Source organism: Cnephaeus nilssonii (genome assembly GCF_951640355.1).
Source record: "Cnephaeus nilssonii genome assembly, chromosome: 3".
Classification (NCBI taxonomy): Eukaryota; Metazoa; Chordata; class Mammalia; order Chiroptera; family Vespertilionidae; genus Cnephaeus; species Cnephaeus nilssonii.
The window spans coordinates 54,504,497-54,525,169 of record NC_137074.1 but is presented as its reverse complement, the minus strand read 5'-3'; the positions used below and the strand labels follow the sequence as shown (position 1 = coordinate 54,525,169).

Below are 20,673 nucleotides of genomic sequence, written 5' to 3'. Positions count from 1 at the left end.
TAAATAACTAATTCAAAATTCTTCAGTGTCCATAAGATAGCAATACTAAAAATAAACGCTGGTGACGAGGGGAGCTTTTAACCCGCATGTGCAAAGCAGCCGAAGAGCCTGTAGGCTTGAGTACTATATTCTCTTTCCCCAGAGGGGGTCAAGGGAGAGAGGGAGTTATGCCCAATAAATACAACACACCTCAATACAGGGCTCGGGCAGAACCCTTTTCCTAAACCAGTCCTATTATTCATACAGATTTTTCTAATTTTGCTGTAGGAATTTGGGGAATATATTTATATCTGCACGGCGTAATCCTGATGATGATCTATAAAATAACTCAAACTAGTTTTAAAGAGGCAGCTCTCACTTTGGAGACGATGCTGCAGTGACAAGACCCATTCAGCAGTGAAGGGTCCGAGGCTGAGGTCGCAGCTCTGCCTAAACCCCTGACCCTGGGTTTCGCCATCTACAGAAAACAGGAGGAGTGCCTGCTGGGCGCACTTCACGCTGTTTCATAAGGATGCAAATCAAAGTGTGATAATGTGATATACTAAGGGAGAGATGGTGCCAAAGAGGGACATTCTTTTTCTTAGAGACTGTAAATGGTCTGGACGCCATCCCTTAAGAAAATCCAACAATGTATTTTTCTTTAATCCTCACCCAAGGATATGTTTCCATCGATTTCACAGAAAGGAGAGGGGGGATGGGGGCGGGAGGGAGAGAGGGAGAGAGGGAGAGAGGGGAAGGGGGAGAGAGAGAGAGAGAGAGAGAGAGAGAGAGAGAGAGAGAGAGAGAGAGAGAGAGAGAGAGAGAACATCAATATGAGAGAGGAACATTGATTGGTTGCCTGCGGTATACTTCCCTAGATATGTGCCCTGACCAAAAATTGAACTCAAAACCTTTTGGTGATGGGGTGATGTGCCAACAATTTCTAAATGTCTAGAATAGATCAAGCAAAATTGAATACTTACTTGGGGAATCATTTTGCCAAAATCCCACTGAGACCTCAGAAGATGTAAGGCCAAATCCATTTTCTGTGGATGACTCACTGAATTTCCCATCCCCTAGACTCCTGGTCATTCCGGTGTTTCTCCTCAATTCGGCCACAGCTGGTGAAGAATGAACTGATGCTGACGTTGGGGCAACTTCAGAGTCCTCAGAGAAACCTTCTGTGTCGTTTAGCTGTCGCGCGCTCACAGTTAAAGACTGGGTCACCCTTGGGACATCATTGGGGAAGGTGGTGGCAACCTGCACACTCTTTGCCCAGCTGACCAAGGGGCTTTCAGGAGAAGTGGAGTTGTTTAGCTCGTCCATACTTCCAGAAGCTAAAATGGAGAGAGAGAAAAAAAAAAAGCTTCAAGACTCCTGGGGGGCGGAGAGGTGGGGAAGGTGAAAAAAAATCAGGGCTGTATCTAGATAGAAATAATGTCTATTACATTTTGGTAGATAAATCTAGATCATGTGGACCTGATAGAGATAAACACATTTTTTGTTGTTGTTAATCCTCACTGGAGGATATCCCCCCGCCCCATTGATTTTAGGAGAGTAGAAGGCAGGGGGAGGGGAAGAGAAGAGAGAGAGAGAGGGAGAGAGAAACATTGATGTGAGAGAGCCACATCAATTCGTTGCCTCCCCCATGAGTCCCAACTGGGGCGAGGAACCTGCAACCCAGGTATGTGCCCTTGATCGAAATCATGGTGCATGGGCCGGCACTCTAACCATTGAGCAACCGGCCAGGGCTGCCTTGGCGTCTATAGAGGAAGAAACTAGTACTCTTGAATTCACCTTATAACTTATATAGGACAGGCCATTGTGGTAAAGTACAGGTTTTTGCTTGCTTTATTTTAGCAGCTGTAACCTTATGTTCAAATGCTATTACAGAAGAAAACCCCATACATAAAAGTGAATGCAACGGGCCGTTCCAGGCACCCAGCTCCAGGTCACCACTGAGGAGGCCTCGGGCTCTGCCCAGCAGGAACACCGCCCAGAACAACAATTCGCAGCCTGTCACCACCAAGGGTTCTCTATTATTTCCCCCCTCAGGGCAACCGTGAATCTTACGGTTTGAAAGAGGATGGGCTGAAATGCATTGATTAAGTAAGAGAGTTTCTAACCAGCAGGAGACTGTCCTTGTCACCCCACTGATTTGATTTAATTCCAGCCCAAAGCAAACAGGCTCCATTCTTGTACTTCACCTCTTCAGGCTCCGGAGGCAGCTCTTACGTTTACATTCTACAAGGTTCCCTAGGAGATCACGGACTCCAGGCTGGGAACGGTTTTTCTGAGGAGCCCATGGCAGAGACTGGGTTAATAATCGTCAGGAACCTCTAAGAACTGAATTATGCACCGTCGTTCAAAACGCACAGTCTGCCCAGGTCGCTTGCTCACAGAGAACGTTCTGCAGGGCACCCTGGGCACAGACCTCGGAGGGCACGCCGAAATCCTCACTCCAAACAGGAACAGCCTGCAGGAAAGGCTGGTCAGTGGGAAGAAGCATGCAGGCGAGATCCAAAGGCAAGAGAAGAAAAAAGAGTGTCATTTTTCTTTTTCAGCCAAAAATAATGAAAAGGACTCTCTACCTTACAACGAAAGGTTGCAAGCTGTTAATTATGACCCAGGAAAGAAAAAAAGCAAGTTCCCATTATAAATGTTTCCTTGAAGGCCAGTCCTATGTGCAGTTCTGACCAAAAGCGCAAATAAATATTTAGTATAATCAGAAAGAGCGTAGGAAACACAAAGCTTCCTCGTACTCGCGTACAAACCGTAGCACCAGCTATGCCTACAGCACAGCCCACGGCCGGCAGCCCCAGTCACCGGCCCTTTAAGAAGACAAAAATGAAGATGCAGGCGATCCATACAGCTAGGAATTAAAACCAGGGAAAAGAAAGAGGCAGGCACAAACACAGAGTCCCAGCTTACCTAAACCCACCTCTGCTTAGAACACAAACTCCGTAGTCTAACACAAGGAAAGCATGCTGTGTATCGGTACATCCCAAATCCTCCCTCAACCACTGAGCTCCCCAGGCCTCACTTCACGACAGCTATCGTCTGAATCCACCGAGTTACAGCCTTATCGGGTTGCCGGGTGCTCTTCCAAGGCACTTGTATTCCCAGTAAACGTTATTATTTCATCGGTTCAACGTGCGGCGGCGGGTTATACTGGACTCGGCCTGACTACCTGTCCAGCGAAGCCATGGACAGAAACACGATGACAACAGGCACCGATGCCGACAGTCACAGAAGGAAAGTGGCTGTGTTCTCCCCGACCCCGAGGGCTCTGTGGAACATTTGCTTCGGCAACGCATTATCATCATTATTGAAAGCTGCCACTGACCGACCAATTGCGACGTGCCAGTCCTTTGGATGCACCTTTATATGCTGTGCCAAGTAAGTACTTTGTACACGGAACCTCACGGAACCCTCCCGGTTCCAGTTCTGAAGCAGTGTGAAGACTTCCTCGGGGTGGTGCCTTTACTAAAACGACAAAATGTTTGGTCAAACTAATCGACGGTCACCGCTCACACCGCTAAATGAGCGCCTACACAGAGGGGGACATTGACCGCGTTTCTAAATGAACAGGCCAGCTCTATCGATGAGCTAGTAGCTGCTTCTCCTTGTTCATGTCTACCCTTAAAGCAGCCATTCAAAAATGGGAAGACCGTCCATGTGGGAGCAGAAACAAGCCCCGTTCCCTGACTCCATTATAGGAGGTGAAAAGAACGCCTCCTCGGCTGGTCACGTGTGGGGGTCAGTCTCCTCTCCCAGCACACACACGGGAGCCCCAGGCACGCACCAGAATGCTCAGCCTTGGCTTGACTGCTACCCAGAACCTGCCAAAAATCCAGCTGAAGCAGCTCAGATTTGAGAAACATATGCTAACTCTCCGTGACTTACGCTCTCTTTCTTTACAAAGTGAAATCACCACAAAGCAATTTACCTGGACCACATTAGCTCAGCGCCCACAGAAATACTTTCATGAGTCGAGATCCATTATTACACCCGCAGCTCCAATTGAGAATCTATATAAAATACCACCTTCTAAAGAACATTAGCACTATTTCCACAAACTAGCAATTGATGGCATTTTCTATTATGATCCTCAGCATTGCTTATATAAATATCCCTCTTAGAATTTACTGCCCCCAAAACACTTATGCCCACGGATGGAATTGTATGCTTACCTTATCAGACAACAATCTCATGCCCCACCCGGTTTCCCTTTGTGCCCTGGTTTCCAGGAAGCTCGGCACTAAATTTAGTGCTCCATTGTAGCTGCTCTCACACAATTCAACACACACATATCTCTTTCCACCTTCAACAGAGAAACTGTTTTTCCCTGTCAGTTGCTTTACTTAGTTTTTTCCCTTTCCCTTTTCCCCTGAGCCCAGCCTGCACCCTCCTGCAGTCCAGGAGCACTTTGGGGAGTGTCTGACTGCCGCGGAGGCAATGAATGTTCCACCAGCAGACCTCCCAGTCTGTGAGCCCGGCTTCTGGCTAAGTGGCACCCCCCTGTGGGAGCCCACTGACCACCAGGGAGCAGCTCCTGCATTGAGCATCTGCCCCCTGGTGGTCAGTGCACATCATAGTGACCAGTCGTTCCGCTCTTGGGTCGAAACCGGCTCTTGGACATCCCCCTGAGGGGTCCCGGATTGCAAGAGGGTGCAGGCCAGGCCGAGAGACCCCACCAGTGCACAATCAGGGCAGGGGAAGGATTTAAGAGGTTGGCCAGCTGGAGAGGGACCGCAGGAGGGCTCCAGGGTGTGTCCGGCCCGTCTCACTCAGTCCTGATCAGCCTGACCCCAGCAGCAAGCTAACCTACCGGTCGGAGCATCTGCCTCCTGGTGGTCAGTGCACATCATAGCGAGCGGTTGAACGGCCTTAGCATTTCATTAGCATATTACGCTTTGATTGGTTGAAGGGCCAACTGGATGACCGGACACTTAGTATATTAGGCTTTTATTATATAGGATAATATATGGTCATTATGGAAAGTATAGGAAGATATAAAGCAGCAAAAAAATGTAAAGCAGCAAGAAAAATAATTTCAAATGGCTTCCCATCTCTTGTTCTAAATCTGATTCAGCTCTCTGGGCCTACACCTGCTTGCATGCATCCGTTCGTTGCCATACGATTTCTTGTGGGAAGCAAATAACTCCTCAGAAGAGGATGTGCCACGTGCCTGCTTCTGTGCGGCAGAGTGAGGGGTGAAAGGAGGCACCGAGTGAAAAGGCTGGTGTGTTTGGAGTGAGAGATGCTGAAACTAGAAAGACTCTTCAGGATCATCTGCTCTCATCCCTTCACGTTTCAAATAAGGAGCCCCATTCTCCCTGGGCTGGGCTCCTGGCTGCCCCCCTACTGACCCCCGTGAGGAGTGCCACTCATCTGACCAGTGTAAGTGCCAGGGCCTCACTGAGCCACATTTATTAGTGTATGGAGTGGCCAAGCGTCAAAAGACACACCTCCCCGCGCGCCCCTCCTCTCCTTCCTCTCCCCCCCCCCCTCCCGGCCCCACTGCCACCACACTTCCTCTTCACTTCTATTCTACAGATCAGCCAGCTGGGCCGGCAACCCCAGTCTGCTCCTGACAAGTCCCGCCAGCCCTCTCCGCACTCTTGCCCATCTGCCTGGTGCTTCTGGATCCTGTGGCCAGAAAGAGATAGTAAAATCTCAAGATGTAGATGCAATGGGAGGGAGGAGGCACACCAGAGCTCCAGTTAGCCGGTGAGTGGGTACTAGCCCCGCCTGAAAAGTGAAGCAGAACTTTGTCCCCCAGTTGGCTTTAGGTCCCTGCGCCTGTCCCCTCTGCATCCTCACAGGGAGGAGAGGAGGCTGGCGGCTGGATCCAGACTTCCTGGGTGCCTGGCGAACCCCTCATTTAATAGGAGCAACTCCCTCTTCAGCATCTGAGAAGGAGGTGGGACTCCACCCAGCACAGAACATCCAGTTCGCGGAGAAGGAAGAGAAACGCTCAGTGAAAGACTCAGGCACTGGAAAGACAGGGCGCTACTCTTTAAAATTAGGTGCACAAGGTTCTAAAAGGAATCTGAAGACCGAATATTATTTTTTTAATGTGGAAAATACAGGGACCACAGAGTCAAGGGCAGTCAAGTTAGAAACATCAGCTGATTTTCAACTACACCACAGTCATGGGCTGAATTTAACTTATAAATATTAAATGACCCTGATCAGAACCGAAGTGTGGCTTCTTCAAAAATGCTTCCTTCCCACCATTTAGCGGAGCTGGGGGTAAATCACCGAACCACAGGACTCTGAAGCTGGAAAGGATCGCAGCTTTCATCCGATCTCACCAACGTTTGAGAACGATCTTAAAAAGCAATCTCGGAAAGACACGAATCGTAAATCACACACATGCCAGTGAGCAGGAAACGGGGTACGGAGTACACGGGGGAGGAAGTGGTGGCTTTAAATAGGCATTACAGAGAGGACCTCTGGATTCGGCCTTCACTTTGATGACGTAAACCCAAACCCCTCGTCTTGCAAAGTACTTCTCAAAACCTCTGACCCCTAAACATTCTGAAGTGGCAAGTTCTGAAGCAGCCTAACTTCTCTTTCCCAAGAATAGACCTGCAACCCTCTCTGCCCTGCTCCCTGGGCACGGGGATGAAAGCGCCTTCGGCGTGCCCCGCGTCGGCACAAAACCTCAGGGAAGAGCAAAGGTGGGCCGTTCCCAGCATCCTCGTTGGCCCGGGTCTGGGTGGTATTTGGGCGTATGCTGCTCCCATGACTTAACACCCAGACCTGTTCCAGGCAGCGGGGCACCTAAGAGAAGTAACAGGCACCGCCAATGTGCTCAAGAGGCTTATGAGCCATCGGGGCAGACAGGCATTAGCTAACCTAGTGTGACAAGGTACATGACTCAGGGTCAGGGGCTGAAGAAAGGCTTCGTGGAGACGGGAACATCTGAGCGAGACTGAACTGATGAGGAGGAACTGAAACAGCAGAAAGGTGAGTACTCCACTCCTGCAGCCTTGCAAACATGTGTTGTATGATTTAAAAAAAAAAAAAAAGATGCCTAGCCTGGCCAGTGTGGCTCAATGATTGAGTATTGACACATGAACCAGGAGGTCATGGTTTGATTCCTGGTCAGGGCACATGCCCGGGTTGCGGGCTCGATCCCCAGTAGGGGGCATGCAGGAGGCAGCCCACCAATGATTCCCTCTCATCATTGATGTTTCTGTCTCTCTTTCCCTTCCTCTCTCTGAAATCAATAAAAACATATTTTTTTAAATGATGCCTAGAAAAATGCCTATCTGTTATCTTTGCCACTGAAAGAAACTTTTGTAACAGTGAAGAACAACAAATCTAACTCCTAATCAAATGATACAATGCTCACCATTTCATTCACTCCGGCATGTGGCCTCCTGTGCAAGAATTCATACCAGCAACACTTAGACTTTGCTATGGATGTATGTATGCGTATGTATGTATGTGTATGTGTGTGTATGTGGGGGGAAAGGGAAAAGCAGGTGCTCAGAAAGGCCTAGAACAGCCACCAGACCAGCTATTTTCCTCCTTAAAGAAAACATAAAGATGAACTTCAATACTGAGATCAATTGTGTGGGTTGTGCTTTTACCCCAAATACTTTGCATTTGTGCTTAATGCCTGTTCCCCTTGGCCCCTGTGACAAGCAAGTCTGGCTATGCACGTCTATTTACTTCTATTCTGTTACTTCTATTCTGAATGACTTCCAAGTCATCCAGAGAGGTTGGCCAGCCGGGGAGGGACCGCAGGAGGGCTCCAGGGCGTGTCCGGCCCGTCTCACTCAGTCCTGATCGGCCTGACCCCAGCAGCAAGCTAACCTACCGGTCGGAGCATCTGCCTCCTGGTGGTCAGTGCACATCATAGCGAGCGGTTGAACGGCCTTAGCATATCATTAGCATATTACGCTTTGATTGGTTGAAGGGCCAACCGGACGACCGGACACTTAATATATTAGGCTTTTATTATATAGGATAATATAATAGGCGGGGACAGGGACGGGTGCTCACCTGCGGAGTGACCTGAGGGCGGGGAGGAAGCCGAGGTCCTGGGGAAAAGCAGCCAGGAGAGCTCTGGCTCCGAGGAATCCCCCTTCCTGGAGAGTGAGGCCTCTTCTCCCGCCTCCAAGGCAGGACGAGAGGACTGGCTGAGAACTGAAGTGGCCACATGGGTCTGCACGGTCACTTCTTCGGGGAGCCCCTTGTCCCTCGCCGGGGAACCCCAGGAGGTTCTGCTCTCTGGGTGAGAAGGGGCACTTCTTCCTTCTGACCCTGGACTGCTGGCTGGCAGGGGAAGCCTTCCCAAGGCTGAAAGCAAACAGCAACAATGAATGTCCCGCCAGCAGACCTCCCGGTCAGAGCCTGGTCCCCCAGACTCCAGGTTCCCTTCAGCCCATCTCCCTCCCCAGACCTCTCAGACCTGCCTGCCAGGTGACTCCTCCCCAGTTCACTTCAATCATGTCACTGTCTGGATCAGAAACCTTCAGGAACTCTGGCCACTACAGCAAATCTAAACTGCCAGCCTTTTAAAGTCCTCCACAATTGTCCCCAACCCCATCCCCCCAACCACCTACCCGCTGCTCCTCTGCGCTGGGACTCACGCCTCCCCCAAGGGAGGCTGCTGGCCTTGCAGCCCCACGAAGAGCCCCCGCTTCTCTCCCCTGTAGCGTCCCTCACGTGGTCCAGGCGCCCAACCCTCTGCTGCTCTGGCATCTCGCTCAGATCCACAGACTGAGGCTCAGACCCCAGCTCTGAAACCTGTTAGCTGTTTGACCTACACCCTTTAAATGGACTGACTTCTCTGAGCTTCAGTTTCCAAATTCCTACGCGGAGGATAATGTGAGGACTGAGACCAGACACGCTACGCTGTGTGTTGCAGGAACTTAATCAGCGCTCATTTTCTGGCTTCCCTTCCTCAATCAAATCTTGTTCATCCAGCCCCGGCCCCTTCTTGAAATCCTTTGCTAAAAACAGCAAACCGCCAGCTGTGCAGACTGGAGCAGGAACATCTATTTGAGCCACATCGAGACACACACACACACACACACACACACACACACACACACACACACGCGCGCGCGCGCGCAGCCACACATCCCACTGCACGTGGCACCTCTGATACTTGCAGTGTGTGGCAGGGTCACTGGGCACTGACTGCATTCAGACCGGCCCTGGAATGTAGACTCTGGGACTGGACAGGCCTCTCAGCAAATCGGCACCCTGGTCTGGTTGATACTTCTAACTCGGTTCACCTCAGCGTGCCACAGGTACAGCCCAAGTCACAGGGCTGATCCCCACCCAGGACCCCGCGATGGTACCGAGGCTCAGGGAGGGAGAGAGGAGACTGGCAGAAATCGTTTTCTACATGAAGTGGGCGTCATCACCACAAACTCACCTGAGGTGCTGCTCGGGGAAGTCAGAGCTGTTGCTCGCTCGGGCCCAGCAGGGGAAGTGGTGACCCTAGTTCTCCTCAAGGAGTGGTTTGCTCCTCCAGCACCTGCTGTTTCAGCGTGCGGAGTGAAGTTTTCTGGAGCATCTGAAGGAGCATGGCTCTGGTCGGGGGTCTGAACCTTCACCCCCTCCTTGGGGGCCAACGTGGAAAAGTCCGCTTGATTCTGATCAAAGGTGATGTTTCCTGCGTGGGGCTCAGTGTAGCCTTCTGGCCAGTGGTTCCTTACAGCAGCTGAAACAAACAGAAAATGGACCGGTGGGAACCTGCTGGCTTCTGGAAAGAGAAAGGAACCTTCAGAAACCATGAGCAGCTTTGTCCGAGAAGTGGATTCAAGGATAATATTTTCACCTCTCTTCTCCCCGCCCCCCCCCCCACCTACCCCCTACAGTAATTATCCTTACAATCAATCCATTGGAAGAAATTAGGAAGCAACAATAGTATATAGGGTTAAATTTTACAGCACGTGGAACGAATGATGAAAATTGAGAGAGACCAACGCGGGGCTCAGGGAAGAGGACTGGGTCCTCTAGCAGCTGGGCAGGCTCAGGGAGGGGCATGGGACGCAGGTCAGGTGTGAGCGGAGGGAAGGGAGGTCTTCATGAGCATGAGGCTGTGAACGTGCCTTCTCGATGGGAGTGGGTAAAAGCTGGCAGCTCTTAATCCTACACCTACTCTTGTAGGCAGGAGGCGGGACGTGCATCGTTCTGGGAAAAAATGCGAGGATTTGGCCATTTTACCAAAACCTTAGTAATGTACATGGGTTTGATGCAGTAACTTCACAGGAATGGAGGAAGAAAGGAGAGAGAGAGAGAGAGAGAGAGAGAGAGAGAGAGAGAGAGAGAGAGAGAGACGAAAGGGAGGGAAGAACCTAAAATTCCTATAGCAGATCAATTAAACCAGTTGCAGTATATCCATATGAAAGGATACATGAGGTCATTAAAAAATATGTTATATAATAAAGATACTTTACAGGTACCATTGAGTTAAAACAACAGGCTTCAAAATAGAATTTAGAGTATGATCTTGTTTTGTTAAAATTAATAATAAAGGGAATTGTGGTGTGTGTGTGTGTGTGTGTGTGTGTGTGCCAATCATTAATGTACACACTTCACATGCACCCATTCATGTCATCCTTGCACTTATGGGAGGTAGGTGCTCTTTTTCCCCCACTTTGCTGAAGCTACCAGGAAGCCAGCTTGAAGCCCAAGCCCTCAGCTCTCAGCTGTGCTCCGCTGGAAGGTAAAGTGCTGAAGAGGAGGAGCGTTAGAGCCAGGCCTCCCGTTCTCGCTTACTTCCAGTTCAGAGGTGCTGAGGAAATGGTGCCTATGAGGATGCACTATTGCTTGAAGTCTATAAATTAGGAATGCATATTAGAAAGCATTTTAAGTGATCATTTACTTCCATGTCACCCAAGAGGATCACAAAGAGGACATTGGTTAACAACGCTGTGAGGATGAAGCTAAAGTTGAGGGCGCAGAGGAAATCGTCGTGTAGTGTCAAGGTCATTTATCAAGGCAGAGAGGTCAGAGTCAGGGCAGGTGGGTGGACACCCAAGTCCAACCCGGGAAGGCGTATCACAGATGTAACTTTAAATTTTCTAGTAGCCACATTTTAGAAAGTGAAAAGAGACAGGTGAAATTAATTTGAATACATATGTTATTTAACCTGACATCCAAAATAGTACCACTGCAATATCTAACTGATGTAAAAATTATTGAGATATCTGCATTTTTTTGTATTAAACTTGTAAAACCCAGTGAGTATTTCAAGAGCCATGCTTTAAGAGCTCAACAGCCACAATAGCTACCACACTGGACAGTGCAATTCCAGATCCATCGTTCTCAACACTTCCCCACTCTGGACTACGCCGACCAGGAGCAGTGGGGTTGGAAGGGTGGTGGTTATAAAAACTTCCATAAGAGATTCTGACAAACTTTCCTCAGGGAGTCATTTCCTCCCCCAATCCCTTGAGATTACTGTTTTCACGCTTCCTCTTCTGTTTCCTGTAAGCGATCATTAGGGGAAGCTTCCTGGAGAGGCGGGGACGTTGTCCGGGCATCTATCTGTACTCCTCTGGGGCCCAGCCCCCGACAGGCAAGGCACCAACTCACCCAGAAATGGGATGTGGAGGGATGTTTCCGGGGGCAGCTGCAAAGTCCCTAAACTGAACTTGAGACTCGGATAGTGAAGAGCGGTGACCCATCTGACATGTTCCCTTCGTTCTTCCTGTCTGAGCTGCGGAGGCAAGCTGGCCTCCCAAGAGGAGGTGAAAGGGTTTGAGGATGCTTTCTCCTTCCTCTTGGTACAATGAGAGACGTTATTCTCAAAAGCCAGGAAAAAACGTGATTACGGGATGATAGAAGGGACTCAAAACCCATGCCCCAAAGCTGCAAGCCACGAGCAAAGATAAGGAAATGAATTTAGCTCGATTATACCCTGAGATGAACGTGAGACTTATGTAGCTGGGCCTCCAAGGAGGCAGCACTGCCCCCGTCTTTAGGGGTAAGGAGTGGAAGTCCTAGACCCCAGACAAGTCAAGGAACTCCACTGCAGTCTCCAAAAGGAAAAGAATAGCCACAGGAAACAGGACATGGCTGGCATGGAACCACTCTCTCCCTGGAAGAAGAAAAAAATGCACACTATAAACAAAACTAAAAGGTACACAGACGATAGTCCTGAGGTTCCCAAATAACCTTGCCACTAAATACAAAGTGCTGAATAAAATATTTTTAAAAATATATCTAAATGTATTGTTGCATTGTCAAGAAGTAAAGAATTTAATCTTCTGAGGCCAAAAATGAAGCAAGAACTGAAATTCATGGGGGCCGCAGAGGGGGAGGTAAGCTAATTCTGAAGCTGGCAGCTTCCCTGAAGCACCTGCTCAACATTTGTGACCTTGAAATTCTGTTCTGAGAGCTACGAGGATGCAAGAGACAGAAGACAAAACTCTCAAGGAGAGAGTCTGAGAGGAAACCGGTGTATCAAGCGGGAACCAGAGCTATACCCTGGGTGTCAGGCAAACAGAAACCAACCTGTCCTACAGAAGGAAAACAGCAAGGTCCTTCAATCCTGATCTTAGGTAAAAGAAAAAGAAATCTCTGCCAAGAATTTGTAACCATAAAGCTGGCCCTCATGTGCAAATGCAGCACAAACTCAAAATATCTATGTTGGGTACAACTCAAGCCAAATGTGCTTAAAAGCGGTCTTGAACACACACACACACACACACACACACACACACACACACACACGGAAATAGTGGTCCTGATATATAGTGCCTTCAGGTGCCTGGCAGAAACAAATGTGAATGCTCTCTAAATGAACATGACCACAATCCAATTTCATAATTTACTGATAAATTCTAAGGAATAACAGATCACAGTAAAAAAAAATAAAATAAAATAAAAAAATCACAAAATATACAAGGGAAAAGGTATCCATGGACACAAGTCAGCAAATTGGACAAGCAAAGACTTCAAATATTGGAATTATCAGACAAAAAATATAAGTACATAAAATTACATGAAAATAACTAAGAAATTGAAAATGAGAGACAAAACATTATAAATAATGTCTTTTTAAAAGCCTAAATGGAAATTCTAGAAATGAAATAATATAATAATTAAAATTAGGAAATGCAGCAGCAGATTAAATATGGTTGAAAAGAGAATTAAGGATTACAAGAGAATGCCTAGATGACATAAAAAGACAGACAATATGAAAACCAGGTGAAGATACAAAAGGAAGATAAAGTGAGAAAGTCCAACATATATCTAACTGGGGTTCTAGGAGAAGAGAAATCAAGAAGAAATAGCAATAGTCCACAGGATAATGGCTGAGAATTTTACAGAACTAATAAAAATTATGAATCCTCAAAGTAAGGAAACCCTGCAAACCTTGGAGAACTAAATAAAAAAAGAAATATAAACCCCTGTCATAGTGAAACTGCAGAAAATCACAGAAAAAAATAGGTCTTAAAAAACTCCCACATGAAAAAAATGACAAGCCATCTATAGAAGATGACAGTCTAACTGCTGACTTTTCAACAGCAGCCATGGAAGCCAAAAGATATTGGATAGTTTCAATGTGCTGAGAAAGGAAAAATAGAATTGAATACTCGGCAAAACTATCTTTGAAAAACATCTTGAAGACTATGTTTCAAAATAGAAACATTTCAGTCAAATTTGAGTTTATCAACCACATCCACTAAAGGAAATTATGGAGAATTTATTTCAAGCAGAAGAAAAATAATCCTGTATGAAAGCTATGAGATGCAAGAAGAAATAATGAGCAAAAAAAAATGGTAAATATGTACATAAATATAAAGAAATAATGGATTTATAAAAACAATTTCTCACTTGTGGGATTAACAAAATAAGACAGAGCAAATCCTGGCTAACAACATCACATAAATTGGGAGGGTACAATCAGAATCACATTGTAGGAGAAAGGTAACTTTAAATCATGTCAACAATGCATTTTGAAGTTCTTCAAATTGAACTGTAAGGAATAGAAATAGAGTATGTCACTTCTGAATGGTATAGCTTGAAATGATATAAAATTTCCATTGAGAGAAATCTATGACTATTGCCTAAAACCAAAACAAACAAAATCAATCAATAGCAACAGAAGCATGTTATTTACAGATCTGGATGTAAGCACAAAGAGAATCAGTTAAAAGGGTTGAAAATGGTTGATTCTAGGAAGCAGAAAATGATGATAGGAGTGGGCAGGGTTTCTATAACAGCTTTATAGAATACATATTTGATTTTTATACTATGTATAAGTTGGATAAAAATAAAAGTAAAATTTTATAAAAGTTGAATAACAAACTGGAGTAAATGTCCGCGGTACATGCTAAAAGTTTAGCATTCTTAATACATGAAGAACTCTTTCACATTCCCAAGGTGTACATCTCATGGGCAAAGAACATGAATGCATGATTCACAAAAGAAAATAGGTGGAGAAGAAAAATATATGAAAATATTGTTGAAAAGAAATAAAATAATACAAACTAGAAAAGACATTTTAAAATGTTTATATATTTTCTTTTCCTATCAAATTGGCAAAGATTTTAAAAATTATACCTCATGTCATTGCAGGTATAGAGAAAATGGACATTTGCTACCATGGGTACTTGAAATATTGGGGGGAGGGGGGACCACTTAGAAAGTATATGGCTGTCTAACCACTATGCTGTACACCTGAAAACGGACACTGTGTATGATGTTGGTAAGAATGTCATGTGAGCACATGCTTTCTCGGAAGAAATTTTGTAATCCATCTCAAAAGCTTTAAAAATGGGTCTATATTTTGACCCAGGGATTCCATTTCTGGAAATTAATTCCAAGGAAATCATTAAAAAAGTTTCAGGCATGGGGAAATTTATGACAGCATTGTTTAAAAAAATGAAAACTGGAAATGACCTATATGTCTGCAATAGGGAGTTGGTTAACTTAATTATGAGAAAATAAAATTTTTAAAGAACGGACCAAAATATATTATTAGTAGTTTTACATATGTATTATGCTCACCCTCTATTATTAAGTAAAAACATAAATTACAAAATGGAATGAGCCATATGATCCCGTGTCATTAAAAACACATCTCTTACAGCCTGGCAGGAGTGGCCCGGTGGTGGGGAGTGCCGTCCTGGGCACCTAAAGGCTGCCAGTTCTGTTCTCGGTCAGGGATGTGGGTTTGATCCTGGAAGACAACCCATCATGGTTCCTCTCTTGCATTGATATTTTTCTCTCTCTTCCTCCATCCCTCCCTCTATTGAGGCATGTCCTTGGGTGAGGATTAAAAACAAACACCACATCTTTTTTAAAAATGCATCTCCTAAGAAAAAGAACAAAAAAAGTTGGTATCCTGGTATCTCCAGGTCTAGAAGCCACCTTGTAATGGGCTTATCTTCGGTCCCCAGACCTGCCCCCTAAGGGAGGTGAAGCCTGTAGACTTAAATATAAAGCTGGCTCACGCGAATTGCTAATTAATATGTGGGTTTGGGCTCCCGTGCCATTTCTGAAACGTGAGCATGTGAGTGGCCTGTAACTGCTCACCTGAAGGACTGATGATCTGACTTATGCCTGGACCCCTCAGCCTCTGGATGCTTAACCTTCTCTCAGCACCAGCGGTGGCCTGGGCGGGAGGCCTGATCACGGAGAGGCGCCAGGGCCCGCCTCTCCAGAGCGCAGACAAGACACAACCCTGGTGAGTGCTGCCCCCTCCAGGTCCTGCTGAACTGAGACCTGCTGGTTTGTGACGCCACCTCCACCCTCTTCCCCGGGTCACGGTGCCACCGCTGCCTAAACCGGTGAGAAACTCTTTACCTTTTTGTCCTTTATCTAAGGATCTTTCTCTTTCTTCCCCCGGGGACCCCGGAGGCAACATGAAAAAGTCGCTTACATTACCCATGCCTGTGAATCCGTGTTCCCTATGCAAACGCCCTCTCATCTAGAAGGAAAAGAGCCCGCCTCCCGCTCCATGCCTGGACCCAGAACTCCGTTTCTCAGTAAGACAGGCAGTGGTAACACAGGCTGTGGTGCAAGTCAGGCTGTCAGGACGGGACTTCTGGCTCTCCCTCTTACAGGCCCTACGACCTCAGACAAGAGACATGATTTCCCCAGGCCTTGGCTTCTTCATCTGTAAAATGGGGACAGTGAGAGTACCACCTCCCTGGGCTGTAACAGTACACGCGAGAGCTCCGAACAGTATCCGGTACATAGTGAGTGATACACATCACAGCTGTTCAATGGATTGAGATCGATCGACGTTTAACAAACAGATGTGGGGACGGCTTTGGCAGGCCCTGCTAACCCGTCCTGGCTCAGTCTCCCAACCCATCTCCAGGCAGCGGATCAGAGCTGGTCCCAGAGGTGAAGGCCCCACCCATGCCCTCCCGAACCTGCGGCGTGCATTCTGATGAAAGGACGGGGGCTGGCTGAGCAGCTGCTGGGTGCTGCCTGGCTCCAGCTCTGCTCCAGGGACCCCTCCTGGCAGGTGCAGGGAGACCTGGGGGCACAGGGTGAGCGCCTCTGGCAATGCTGGCCCCGGATGTCACTGCCTGGGGTTCCAAAAGAGCGGTATCCTGCGGCCCCACGACCTCAGATGTCCCTCCACCTCGTCTATTGCCCTTGAACTATGCCTCCGATGAGGGATTAGCAAAGCAGGCGGGGGCAGGCGGCACCCAGCCCACCCTCTGCCACCCAAGGTCTCAGTTGATTGTGATCACCCAAGTGCTTTACACCATTCCATGTTGTATGTCAGGGAGAACGGTGGGTCACATGATACAATATTTATTCAAGGCAAAGGACGGGTCCTTTCAGAAGCCCTGAGTTGCTTAGGGCTAGTGTAGTTGAATCTGGTCTGTGGCTCCCTGTTCAGCACAGGTCTGAACCCCGAGTGGGAGAGTAATTCAGAGAAAAGTGGGCAGACGGAACAGGGACCTTCACAGCAGGGAGAGGTCTCGGGAGAAATGCCCTGGAGAAGTGGGAAGGAGAAGGGATGCTCAGGCTGGGAGAAGAGCCTGGGCCAGACGGGGAGTGAAAAGAAGAGGCTGTGCCCACCAGACACTTAGGGGAGATGCTGGGACGGAGGGGCACCCCGAGGCTCGGCAGAAGCTGGTACTCCTCACCGCTGACACCCCTCTCCCCTGATGGTCAGAGATAACTGCTTAAATCCCCCCCATCCTGTGGTAACCCAACCACACCCACCAGCCTCATATTGGAGGTTAGCTGTCCCGATTTCCCAGGTTGCTTTTGAGCTGGAAATACCATCCTTCCCTCTCCACTCAGCCCCCTGGGTCAGGCCATCCCTTTCCCTTGAACCGTGATTGGAGATTAAACTAACAAGGCAGTTTTATTGCTTTGCCTGCTCTGCCCGCCGCCCGCCCCCCCCCCCCACACACACACACACAGTTGACAATTCCCCCCCCCCCCCCACACACACACACACACAGTTGACAATTTCCACTTCTGTAGAGTCTTAATGTTCCGAAACATCTGTTTGTGAACCAACATCATCAGGGACACTAGCACAGCCTGGGAGTAGGATTTCCTAATTAGCAGCTGCTACAGAGTCACCTCCTCGTCACCCACCCACCCCATGAATGGGGGTTTTTCAACGTGCATTGTTTCTGAGCAGTGGAGTGGGCGTGGACGGGAGTGCGCTGTGTCATCCAAAGAGGCAATTTCCTCCCCGAGGGCCGGGCGCCCCCACACATGGCTTCAGCGGGCCATGTGTCAAGTGCTGCCAGCCACAGCCTCGGGTTCCTGGGGCACAGAGTGAGCGCGCCAGCCCTCTCTGTTCACTTCCCTCTTGAGATTCAGACTTCACTAAGTGCTAAGTGTTTCCACATGTGTTATCTCATTTAATGCCCACGTCAGCCGGTCCAGTGGGTATCCTGGGGAAACTGAGGAGCAGCCTGATTAGGTGATTATTCAAGGTCACATGCTCCACCGCAGAGAGACTCACTCTGGACCCAGGTGCCATGCTATCCCACCCCGATGATCAGGGCCAGAAATGTCCCATTGGCCTTCAACTTCAGCCTGAAACCCAACGGCATGGCGCGGCCTTGTGTCTCCCTGGGAGGAAGGAGACGGTGAGCACCCCAGGGGCTTTGGAGCCAGACGGACTTGCTAGACAACAGCTGCACGGTGTTAGCTGGAAGACTGCACAAGAGGACTTTTAAGTCAGCTTCAATGTCAGGGAGGAATCTCACGGGCCGTGAAAAGAAGGATCACAAGGAAGAGTAGAGGCAGGATGGAGAACAAGTTTGAGGGACAAGAAAAGCCTCTTTCTGAAATGTGAAGTTTGGGGTGAGGTTGGAACTTCCAAGGGGAAAGGTCCGACCGGCAGTTAATATTGGGGACAATGGATGAGAAGGGAGGGCAAGGAGATGGCATATGAAGGGTCAAGGACTGGATTAAAGGGAAGCTTGAATCTGGAGGGAGGAGAGGAGCCAGTGAAAGAGACTCGGGTGATGAGGGAAGGATAGGACAACATTAAAAGCCGCGGCCAGGAAGGTGGTAGGTGCTGGGATGCAGCAGAGAGAGGCCATGGACCCCAGGACTGCAAAAGGAGGGTCCACAGAAACTTTGTGGAGAACAAAACGATGCTCCTATTCCCAGAGATCGAGTAAAGAAATCCCACATATTTACAACCTGCAAAGCGCTTTTCAGGGGTTAATTTCGGGGCCTTAAATGAACCTGTTAGATCCTGACATTCTAAGTGGCAGGCAGGACAGGCACTCTTACCCCATTTCACAGAAGGGAAGGCCGAGGCTCAGTACGAAGGTCACCTTCCCAGGGTGACTCAGAAAATAAGCGGCAGGGTAGGGACTAGAGCCAGCTCTTTAATTTCCCAGTTAACCACCCATATGAAAACCAATGCGGACCGAAAAGTCGGGCAGCTCTCCCCTAATTAATGTGTGGCGTGCAGACTGCTTCACTAGCTAGCATCCACAGTGCTTTGCCTCATTCATTCTGGCCCGAGTTGGGAAATTAGCTGGGTTGTCTTGGACGCCCCCATCCCTCTCCAAAGATGACCTCCCCCTTAGGAACCATAGCAACCACTAGTCTGACCCTCAGATGACAGGACTGGGGTCCAGAAGGGGCAGTAACAGTTCAAGATCCACAGCTAGTGAGTGGCATTTATGAATTCAAAAAGTTTACTTTCATATTTCTTAGGATGGCTATTACGAAAAAGAAATAAGGAAAATAACAAGTGTTGGCAAGGACGTGGAGAAATTGGAGACTTCTTGCATTGCGGGTGGAATGTAAAATGGTGCAGCCACTGTGGAAAACAATTTGGTGGATCCTCGAAATTTAAACATAGAATTACCATATGATCCCCTGATAAGTATATACACATAGAATTGAAAGCAGGGCCCTGGTCCATGTGGTTCATTGGTTGGAACATTGTCCCGTAAACCAAAAGATGGCGGGTTCAATTCCAAGACAGGGTATATGCCCAGGTTGTGGGTTCAATTCTCAGCCAGGACGTATATGGGAGCCAACTGATAGATGTTTCTCTCTCTCTCAAAAAAAAAATAAAAAGAACTGAAAGCAGATACGTGTACACCCACCCATGTTTATTGAAGCAGTATTCACAATAGCCAAAAGGTAGAAGCAACCCAAGTGCCCACCATTGGGTAGATGGATAAACAAAATGTGTTTATATACAATGGAATATTATTTACCCTTAAAAAAGGAAAGAAAATCTGACACATGCCTCAACATGGGGGAAACTTTAAAACATTATGACAAGTGAAGTGAGCCAGACACAATAGGACAAATAATGTATGGTTCTTCTTGTATGAAGTACCTAGAATAGGCGAAGTCATAGAGACAGGAAGTAGACTAGAGATTAGCAATGGCTGGGGGGAGGGAAGCATGGGGAGTCATTACTTAATACGTTTCTATTAGGGGTGATGAAAAGTTCTAGAAATGGATGGTGGTGACGTTTGCACAACACTACGAATGTGCTTAATGCCAATGATTTGTGCCCTTAAAAATGGCTAACACGGTAAATGTGATGTTACGTATATTTTGTTATATATACCTTTACACCATTCCACACACAAGACAAGGCCGAGTCTGCCTCAGGAGATTACCACTTCCAAGAGAGCTGACCCAGGTAAATAACGCCCTCCCTCGCAGCTGGGGTGTGAGGAGCGGGGCAGCCCTGAGAGTTTGGAGGCGCAGGGCTGAGACCAGAATCCCATCCTCCCTTCCGGGCTCCCGCCCTCTCCTCCATCCAGATCACAGTGTTCACCCCAGGAATCCTCTAAACGAGGGGGATTTCGGGGCCGGATGGCCAGCGGTGGGATATTCTGGGGCACACAGGAACCCGGGGGCGTGGGGGGCAGGTGGCTGCGCCCTCACCAGAAAGGCAGCCTCCCACTCAGCTGGCCGCGCCGGGCTGTGTTTTGAAAGGCTGCTGCGGATGTCATGAATCTGGGTGGAGGGTGTTTAGGAGCCAAATGAGTTTGTGTGAACAAAAGACTCAGCCCTTGATCTGAACTGTCCAGGGCTCACGGGGAGTTTCGTTTCCTTCCTTGTTCTTGCCCTGAAAGGAGAGGCCCTAAGAAGAACCAGGCACATTGAGAAGTGTTTGGACTTGAGAGCCGATGACCTGAGTTTTTAAAAAAAGACTCCCCTGGAACAGCCTCTAGTCATGGAAAGTATAAAGTTTACCAGGCGTGCGAGACAGCAGCTCTGGCTCGGGGA

At 48.0% G+C, this 20,673-nt stretch overlaps 1 protein-coding gene across 1 annotated transcript in view; it reads right to left on the bottom strand.

Moving 5' to 3' along the window:
- HEG1 (heart development protein with EGF like domains 1) overlaps positions 1-20,673 on the bottom strand; it is an 85,923-nt gene that overhangs the window by 49,865 nt on the left and 15,385 nt on the right. The window contains exons 2-4 of the mRNA XM_079767149.1: positions 9,386-9,673; positions 8,002-8,298; positions 963-1,316 (exon numbers count right to left, since the gene is read on the bottom strand). Of these exons, the coding sequence (XP_079623275.1) occupies positions 963-1,316; positions 8,002-8,298; positions 9,386-9,673 (939 nt within the window). The remainder of the gene's footprint in view (positions 1-962; positions 1,317-8,001; positions 8,299-9,385; positions 9,674-20,673) is intronic.